The 10,236-nt window shown below is 35.0% G+C and overlaps 1 protein-coding gene across 7 annotated transcripts in view; it reads left to right on the top strand.

The window, feature by feature from the left end:
* LOC122628537 overlaps nucleotides 1-9,336 on the top strand; it is a 159,311-nt gene extending 149,975 nt beyond the window's left edge. For 6 of the 7 annotated variants that reach the window (XM_043810933.1, XM_043810931.1, XM_043810935.1 and 3 more), the window contains 3 exons: nucleotides 6,058-6,299; nucleotides 6,560-6,701; nucleotides 6,783-9,336. In XM_043810933.1, the coding sequence (XP_043666868.1) occupies nucleotides 6,058-6,299; nucleotides 6,560-6,701; nucleotides 6,783-7,558 (1,160 nt within the window). In that variant the 3' untranslated portion in view covers nucleotides 7,559-9,336. The remainder of the gene's footprint in view (nucleotides 1-6,057; nucleotides 6,300-6,559; nucleotides 6,702-6,782) is intronic. The other variant, XM_043810937.1, reaches the window with a different exon arrangement.
* Nucleotides 9,337-10,236: the final 900 nt, after the last annotated feature.

Here is a 10,236-nt window from a genome sequence, read left to right as displayed (position 1 = left end):
ATTCTTAACAGGAGAGTATTACCTACCTGGAGGTGGCACGGTTACTCGTGCCACTTCTTCTACTCTCCTGTTATCCTATTACAAATCTGGATCTACGGAAAAATTTTTCGCAAACTCCAGAATTATATATTCTTAACAGGAGAGTATGACTTACCTGGAGGTGGCACGGTTACTCGTGCCACTTCTTGTACTCTCCTGTTATCCTATTACAAATCTGAATCTACTGTAAAATTTTTCGCAAACTCCAGAATTATAGATTCTTAACAGGAGAGTATTACATACCTGGAGGTGGCACGGTTACTCGTGCCACCTCTTGTACTCTGCTGTTATCCCATTACAAATCTGGATCTACGGAAAAATTTTTCGCAAACTCCTGAATTGTACATTCTTAACAGGAGGGTATTTCCTACCTGGAGGTGCCACGTTTACTCGTGCCAGCTCTTTTACTCTCATGTTATCCTATTACTAATCCGGATTTACTTCTTTACCCTTCGCCTTATCCTAATACAAGTCTGTATTTACGGAATGAATTTTTTTTTGGTTTTACATGTAGTTGCCATTTTTTAGAATTGTTCCTTACAATAAAATTTTTTAATGGACGCATATGATTCCTTTTTTTATTATATTTTGATTCTTCTTTTTATTGGTAATGCAGTAGGTACATTACATTCGTTAACTATGTATATTGTTAGTTTATTTAAATTGTGCAGTAATGTAATGTAGTGCAATATATTACAATATACGATTTTATAGTACTGCTGTAGTCAAAAGATACCTTTTGTTTTGTATAATTTTTATTCATATTATTGCTCTATGTGATTTGTATATTTTTCTCTTCTTTATTTACAGCATTCATCTTGTTAGTGTATGATATGAAATTATATTTCTTAAAATCTTCGTAATTTATTTATAATTTGGAGCATTTCAAATGACCGTATGTACTACGTCCTTGTATTCTTCTGAATAGGTGTCTTCGAGCTTTTGTAGTTAAAATCTCTAGTTTGACTTGTAATTCAAGTTTGGCGTTGTTATTCCCCTCCATACTGAACCTGGAATTAAAAATTGGTAACGTATTCGCTTTCTTATCATTTCAAAGAAATTGTTTATAACTTTTTTTTGTTAGTTCATTTATTTTCAATATATTTCAATTTTTCGAGTTGAACGATTCATCCTGTAATCATTATGCTGAATATTGTTTCCAAAAGTTAAAATTTAATATTTCTGTAATATATTTTCGTATAAAAATCTCTTTAGGACAAATATATATCAAGCTGAGATGTATATATAACAATAGGTATGATTTAATCTCAATATCATATTTTTTATGAGATTTATGGTAAATAGATATATATTTGGCTTAAAGTGTTTTTTGTTTTCATACGATCGTTAATAACGAGAATATTTAAATATTGTTATTGAAATATTCCTTCCCCTATTTAAAAACATAGATACTCAAATAAATAGAAAGACCTTTGAAAATGGAGTCGAATCAAAGTTGACGAACTCAATCCGCTCGATAAATTTGTGTTATCGATATAGCCGAAGGGAACAGAATTTGTATCTGTGTTTCCCTGTCTATTTGTATATGTGTGTGTGTGAGCGAGTGAGAGATAGAGAGAAAGAGAGAAAGAGAGAAAGAGAGGAAGACCGAAAGAAAGAGAGAGAGAGACAGAGAGAGAAAGTCAGAGAGTATGAAGTTACAGTCTCCAGAAGCGTTTCAAGATGAGACCGAGGTTGTAGATCGAAGCTTCCAAGTCGGAGTCTTGCAATCTTAGCTAATCAAAGTGCGACCGGTACTTCTGGAAGGAGTATAAGGTGAACGAACCTGTGCGGATGTCCCATCGGAAGTGGTCCGATGTCTCCTGAGTTATTTCTTCTTCGGGAGTACTCTCTCCTATAGTTTTCTCTTATAGTTCTCCTGTGCTTCCCTTACGATGACCAAAAGGAAAGAATTCACGAGATATTCTTCTGGGAACAGTTTTCTCCTCTCTCCCTCTCTTTCTTTCTGCTCTTGTTCTTTCTCTGGCCCTCTTTTTTTCTTTTCATTGTCATGTCCTTTCTATCTCCGATCCTTATTAAATCTTTTACTTTGGAAGAGAACTTTAATTTCGTACATATTTCTCTCTCTCTCTCTCTCTCTCTCTCTCTCTCTCTCTCTCTCTCTCTCTCTCTCTCTTGCACAAACACTTTCACTCTATTATAATATCGTTAATTTGTAAAAATTATTCGTTGATGTTGGCGGACTATCTATGAACATATACATGGAAGAAATGCTTCTCTTGGAAAACCGTTTAAAAATATTTTATCTTCGTTAAAACAAAAGGACAGACCTTTTTACAGATGTAAAATTCTATTAAGGTGCTGCTTGCTTCTCTACGTGCTGTAGGAAATACTCTTCTACGTAATTTTACTTCGCTTAAATAAATTGGAAACGAGAGTGAGAAGAAAAGTACTGAGTAGGAGAGAAAAGGAAAATGAAAAGAGAGAAGGAGAGAGAGAAATAAGGAAGGAAGGATAAAATGGTTCTCTTTTATTTTTTTCTTCTTTCGTTTCAGCAACCGGTGGCTTCCCTTACATGTTTAAAGTCACCGGATTATCCCGTCTTATCTTATAACCTTCTCTCTCTCTCTCTCTCTCTCCCTCTCTATCTGTCTCTACCCCCTCCTTCATTTTTCTGAACATAACGAGAGAATCTGACATGACGAGAACAATTTTCACGAAAAGAGTTGAAACGTCGACGAACTTGTTAGCTCGTGATGATCATAAACTTAGTATGCACGTAATAAAACATCGTGTTCGGCTTCCGGAGGAAGCACTCAGCTCTTATTCTCATCCCTTTTAGGATAGTGTGCGCGCGTGGTTATATCCTTTATTGCACACATACGATACACACATACTCACGCACAAAGAAGGATGTCTGGCGTACACGTCTAAACGTTTGGAAATTCTAGAGCTGTCCTTGTTTCCACGTTCGTCGACTAGATTGCAATTACTGCTAATTAATTGAGCAAAGGGTTGAGTCTGGGGAGTCTGGGGACAAAGCAAGACGAGACTGAATCAACGTAGAAATTGTAGTGGAGAAGAGTATCACTTGACTTGACTTGATATACTTCCATATAAATGTTCTTATCATAGATGATAATTATTCATTACTTACTTCCTCTATTAAATCATTTCTATCATTTAATTCGATGTTTTAACATCTAAAATATTTTCAAGCGACTTTAAAGGAAAAAAACTTGAAAAAGTGAAAGTAAATGTTTTTAAACAAATATGTTAAAACTTCGTCCATCATCGATATCCCGTGTATTTATCGTATTAAACGAAGCCAATTCGAAATACGAGCCTAATCGTGGATCATTCGAATAGCACGCTAATCATTCCCCAGATTATAATGGCCACTCGTCAATTATGGCACAATTGCAAACTGACAAATTGAAAGCGCTCCAGCAATTACTCGGTCGAGTTTAGAAAGTACGATGCAAGGCTCTCGAGCGTGAAGTTACCTATCGATGTTGGGTGTGCTACCGGCGTTAATTGGATTACTTTATCAAACGCATTATTAGTTGCTTTGAAAAGTTGAAACAACGAAGATTTAATGATCTTATCTTTATTTTTATGTAAGCTAAAAAATTCTCTATTTAGTGATCGCTATATAATTTATATTCGATGACATCAACGATTTCACCAATCATTTATTTCATTAAAGATTACTTATCAATCTTGATTGCCGAAAATATTAAAGTATTATAGGAGATACTACTGTTTTCGATTCTCTTACGGTAAATACTTCAAAGCTTCTTCGCATCTCATTAAAGATACATAAAAAATCGAAGAGATAAGCTGATTTAATAAACCAACTTTAAAACGACTTGCATCCTTTCTCGCTTTTATTTACAACATCGAAGTATCAACAACAGTCCCATCACAGACAATGCCAAGGTGTTCCATCTTGAAACTACCAGTTGACTTGCAAAAAAGTTATTTGCCCTTGAGTAAAGGAATGGCTGCCGCGTTCAAGGGTTCAGCAGGATAAAGAAGAAAAGAGAAGAAGAGGGAATCGAAGAGCCCGGCAAATATTTGCTGTGAGATTGAGGCGAGAACGGGTTCAAGAATAGCGTTTCGCAAATAAAACCGAATTTATATGTGTATATATATATATATATATATATATATATATATATATATATTTATATGTAATGCACATACATATATAATACATATATGTCTGTGTATGTATATATATACTATAGTATATGTGTGCATGTTGAAAATAAACGCAGAAGGCCAAAAGGCAAGAGAGCATGGCAGATATGACGGATCTCTTCGTTCAATATCGACACCAGCAACCACCCTTGGCTCCTTTCGTGTTCTCGAAACCACTAACGTCCTTTTTTCAACTATGGATAGCTAAATGTACGAATATTGGATGCTTGAAACCAAGAGAAGAAAGAAGTCTTGTCAAAAGAAAATATTCCCTCGAAGACTCACCGTCATTTTTGTTTCACTTATCACGGTTCGACATGTTTATTTACATTCTTTTGTGCGGCCAGAATTATTTTATCATATCAAAGAGATGCATAAATTATAAATTAAATGAATATAAAGTGTGGCAACGAACGTAGATTTTATGAAATATTCATTGTAGTTTTTTTCTAATGATTTATATTTAATGTTCGCTTATTTATTAATGTCGTTATAATAACTTTCTTACTTATTGTCTAAAGAAATGAATGAAAGTAACACGTATGAGTCTGTAATAAAATATCAAATATATCGTATCTTGAGGTCGAAGAAACAATATATCCTTTTTCTCATCCCATTTAAATTCTTACAGTTCACCCCTCAGCCTTTATATTATGGCACATCCAGGGGAAATGTCTGCTTTCTTCACAATCGTAAAGAGTTTCTTTCTTTCTTGGAAGATTACCTCTTATCTTTCGATCTTCATCTTTAACTGCGAAAGATCCCGATCAAGTTGCTTTCGTTAAGGATGTACGAAAGGAAAAAGATATCAAATACTTTGAATCTTTCACATTATTAACTCCATCCTCGGAAGACGTTATTCTCAAAAAGAAAAACGATTGAAGCTCTTGAGATTATGAATCCCTTGAATAGCTTGAGCTTTTGTTAAAGATTCCAGATACTATATACACTATCTTTCCTTACACCCAGTGTTCCTTAACGAGTCCCAACTTCTTTCCCCTTTTTCCTCTCCACAATTAGCAGCTTTCCAAAGCTACTTCTGACAACACAGCGCATAGAGAGATTCTCGTTAAACTGGGTCGTGCTTGCCACCCGGGGTTAATTGATAAACAGCCTTAGGCTGAAAATATCTTACCGGAGATGCCTGTAAAATAGTTGCTCGAGCTATTCGAGAAAAGAAATATACATATATAACCGTTTTAACACGCAACATGCGAGTTTTTTTTCCATTTCTTTCTTTTTTTTCCTTTTTTGTATATATTCGAGGACCATAGTTTTGTAACTACATACGTGCAATTTTTCTCATTGAAAACGATCTGAAAGAAACTCAGAATAGTACTAATAAAATTGGGTCGCTTTTACAATAGCAATTTGCAAGCTCGAGGATTTTCGTTTTACGCTTATGCAAATTTTTACGTTCCACTCTGTGTATGAACGAGGAGGAAATGGTTGAAGGGAAAAGAAAAAAGAAAAACTGTTTGTCTGTGTCTGAGAAAGGCTGGAAAGAATCCTTTTGAAACGACCACAAAGAAAGGACCAAACAACCTCTATTCGTTGTGCTTGTTTTACGATCTTAACGTACATAAAGTAGAAAGAACTTTAAAAAGGATGGATTTGAGTCTTGCTGTGTCGGTTGTCATACTTTACAATTTTTCATTAACACTGATAAGTGAAAGTTCCCACGACAAATAGAAAGAATGTTTCAAGTTACTAGATCTTTTGAAAATTTCGAGATATTTAACTCCCCTTAAAAGAATATTTAGTCATTTGCTAAAGAGTTTATATATTCTGTTAATGATGATTACAAAATTATTGCTATAAATTAATATATATGTTTTATGTGTTTTACAGGACTATTGTTAGGTGGTGGACTGATAGTACTAGCATCAGCTTTATCTGACGCATCTTTGGAATTACCTCGAAAGTATAGTCTACCTTCCACGGCAAATATGCAAACAGACGATAACGGTCTACCTCAGTATCACTACGGTTGGTGTCTACAACTCTCAGGATTAGCACTCATCCTGGCCAAAGTAGCTGCACTTTTAACCATGTCTGGATATATGGCACGATTTCCAACTGTCGAAGATATGGTAAATATGTAAACTTCTCATAGTTTAATCGCTCGATACAAAATGCTTTATCACTATTATAAAATATAAAGTATGTTTTATATAACAAGTTTTATAATGAATGAAAGGTCAAAGATATTGTACTATGATACATTAAAAGTTGGAAAGTGAAAAAAAGTAGAGACTCGTAATGCTACGTTGAAAGTTTCACTTAATCATGAAATATTATCTTTGTTGGATTTTTCTTCATAATATGGTCTATATTTTTCTTTCGTTTTTAGGTGAGAGTTATGGTACCAGGAGCAGAAAGAAAACTGAGAGAGCAAAGAGGTGTAAGTTCAGAGTACCTCATCAGAGCACATCAAAAGTCGCCAGGTCCACCTCAGACTCGTGGATTTAACCAACCTACTAAAAGTGTACTCGGTACTACGCATGTTATATTTAAACATTTTAATAATTTTGAATAAAAAGAACTTCTAAATAGAAACGCAATTAATGTTTTAGCTCCCCAGAGAGTAGCAGAAGAAGGAACTTCTCTACTGTGTAAGTCAGCCCCTGACATTTGTGCCTCCAACCCGCAAGCAATCAGCTATGTGGATAAAGCAGATCTCTCCCACGTTCTTCCAGCTTATCCAGATCCAAAGAATACCGACCCTCGATACACTTACGTCGATAAGCCAGATGCCAATGTTGTCGACTCACAGTTAAGCGGCTTCGCCGATAAAGAAGGTTTGATTGACTCAAGGATTTTATCAGATTCGAGACAAAACATGATTGCATTTACTGAGAACAAAGAACAAATTCTTGGTCAAGAACCGCGATATACGGAATTCGCAGCTAGAGCTACAGAACCAAACATCGTTGACTCCAGACTTAGTGGTTTTGCCGAGAAAGAAGGTCTTCTTGATCCCAGGCTCGCGGGATATCCCGAGAGAAATGAATCTTTACTGGATACACCTCTTGGCTATGATACACGCTACAATAGCTTAGCCGGACAAACTGTACCTATCACATTGAAACATCAAAATACGTCAGTATCAGCGATCCAATCACAGTACATTTATCAAAACTTTGGTACGATACATTCTGGTATTTTAAGGGTATCCGAGCCTGGTACCAGCTCGAGTTCTAATTCGAGTCAAAGAAGTATGACCTTGCAGAATCCTAAACGAAAATCTCAAATCGCGCAAAATACTTTCAGTACGATGGAATGTGAGAAGAAAAAACGCGGTCCTGGCTTAGTAGGAAAAGCTGGATTTTATGCAGGCAGTGCCGTATGACCACCACCACCTCCTCCGACCCCGAGGTAACTCCACGAGGAGGAAACGCCGCTTTAATTCAAATAAAGAGAATTGTTAGTGGCGTTTTTACTATATGGGTTGGAGGAAGTGTGTTTTTAAGGGGACAATGAATGCAACATTAGCATGAGTCGATAGTGCAGATCCCTAACCGTTTCCAATTCAGATCATTGCCTTATCACGCGTGATAAGTTACCCACAGTTGGATTTACAAGTTCCTGTGATAATATCCCTGTCCAATGATACAAGAAATGATCAAAATCTTATTACTAATGTTGTGATAAAAGCTATGTTGCGACCATGAAAAAATGTCGTGCGAATCGATGCCATAACTTGAATATACCAAATTGATGAATGGTCACTCAACCGCATATTGGATCAATAATATGTATATAGAATATTTATCCTAAAAGTTAGATATATAAGATATCAATGTGAGGAGAGAGCAAAATGTATCTTCGATAAATTTATATTAAGCGAAATGGATCACCGAAGTATTTGACATTCATGAAATCAATATTAATCTAACTTCTACTTGTAATGAAAAAGGATGATCAAGAAGTTACAAGAAGATACGAAGGAAGAAACGCAATAGTAGTTTGCTTAACATAGATGTAGCATAAATGTAAATGATACACCATACGAGATGGTGAAATACCATGTTCTACTCACTGGCAAAGTTTCACGTGCTATTTACAATAAAGCTTCTCTCTCACGTTGAAATAAATAGTTCGTGATTCTTTGCGATATCAAAACTATTAAGTCGACAGACTACTCGCAATCGAAGAAAAACAAATTGCCCAATGTTATAATCGTTGCAATCATTGCTTAATACGTTCTACGTTATCATTCTCATGATTTATTATTTATACTTCAGAATTTAACGAACATCTATGGTGTATTAAAAAACATGTCAATCGCTATTAATGCAAATACGTAATCATTAAATTTGACCATAATCAAATCATAATTTTCATTCATGTTTCGAGAGCATAATCAACGGAACAAAGTTATAAATAATCGTAATTGAGAAAGTAAACTTAAGTAATCGATACGCTGTAATATATTTGATGGTCGATAAGATTTCGTTAAGTTACGTGGTATGGACACGTATAATCGTATTTATTAAGAAGAGCATTACGAGTGATAAATAAGACTCTCTATGTTCGACGTGAAAGAAATTGCCACTGACACGTTTCCATTATTATTAGAATATGTGTGTACGTAGATATAGCATTTTTTAACTAATAATTATAGTAACTGAAATAAAATGAAAACTATTAATTCTGTGAAACGATAAAATATTCAACCTTAACAAAGCAAAATTATATGATTCGTGAAATGACGTACACACAGTATATCAATATCTACAATTAAAGAGCACGTTACTCGTATAATATTTATACTTATTACGTATCCGATCCGTGGCAAAATCTTTTATCGTATTTACCGATTTCTAACATATCAGGGCAAAGGAAAATGTTTGTGTTACCTATATAGTAATAAGCTGACTGCCATTTACTTTCATTAACTTTTTATTTATTTCCTATTTTCTCGTTTACTTTGAACACTTCTCACCGAGAGAAGAAATCAAGGACGCTGAAAGTATTTGAACGATTTCGAAAAACGAGAACTGACATTAAACAGCGATTTTTCTTTTTTAAACTGAGCCATACGTTGTTGTATATGTCACTTTGCACTGCATATATTATTATATTATGATCGTAGCTGAATGTAATAAAATGTTTCTTTTGTAAAAATGAAGACGTCTCCTTTCGTCATCCAGTACCATAAATTACAAATTAATAGTTAAGGTGCCTTATTTATTTCTCCGTCCTTGTTACTAACGGTAAATAAAATGATATTTTCTAAAAATAATTAAGCGATTTATATTCACAGAGTTAACATAAGTTCTTGATCAGGAAGCATTCCGAAGTATAGCCGAAATAGTACTTACTGACAAATTTTTCATTATTTAATCGTTAACATGATAATCTAGCAAGTAGATGGCGTAAGAGGATCGAGGTAAATTTTAGAAAGGTTTCGCTAGATGGCTCGTCCATGTTTGCATTATCTGGCTGGACCGGCCCACTCCTAATGTTTAATTAACACCGCATAATTGCCCGGCCAATTAGAGCACATCGTTTAATATTAATCTGCAATTTGAATTCATTTCAATGCGGTTAAAATTTATTGAATACATAATTAATGCCGCATGTTACGAATGCAGATACGAGCGTGAAGCGAGCTCGGGGCGGCTTAGCGCGCTTTCAACGCACCGACCGAATGATTTATTTATATTAGACGGACACTAGGAAGGTCTACATTGAAAACTTCCAAGAAAGACTTAATGGTCTATAAAAGAGACGCGTATACCTTAGTACTGGCACGTTTCTTCGATATGCTTCTCTCGTTCTAACATCGACAATAGCTGACAAGAAAACGAAGATGCCGGATCTTCTACAAAGTTACTTCTCAACTAAACTCTAAAACATATATATACGTATACATGCATATATATACGTGTGTGTGTGTGTGTGTGTGTGTGTGTGTGTGTGTGTGTGTGTGTGTGTGTGTGTGTGTGTGTGTGTGTGTGTGTGTGTGTGTGTGTGTGTATACATATACATATATATATAAACTTATACACACATATACCTATA

Source organism: Vespula pensylvanica, chromosome 4 (genome assembly GCF_014466175.1).
Source record: "Vespula pensylvanica isolate Volc-1 chromosome 4, ASM1446617v1, whole genome shotgun sequence".
Taxonomy (NCBI): Eukaryota; Metazoa; Arthropoda; class Insecta; order Hymenoptera; family Vespidae; genus Vespula; species Vespula pensylvanica.
This window is presented reverse-complemented; position numbering and strand designations above follow the sequence as displayed.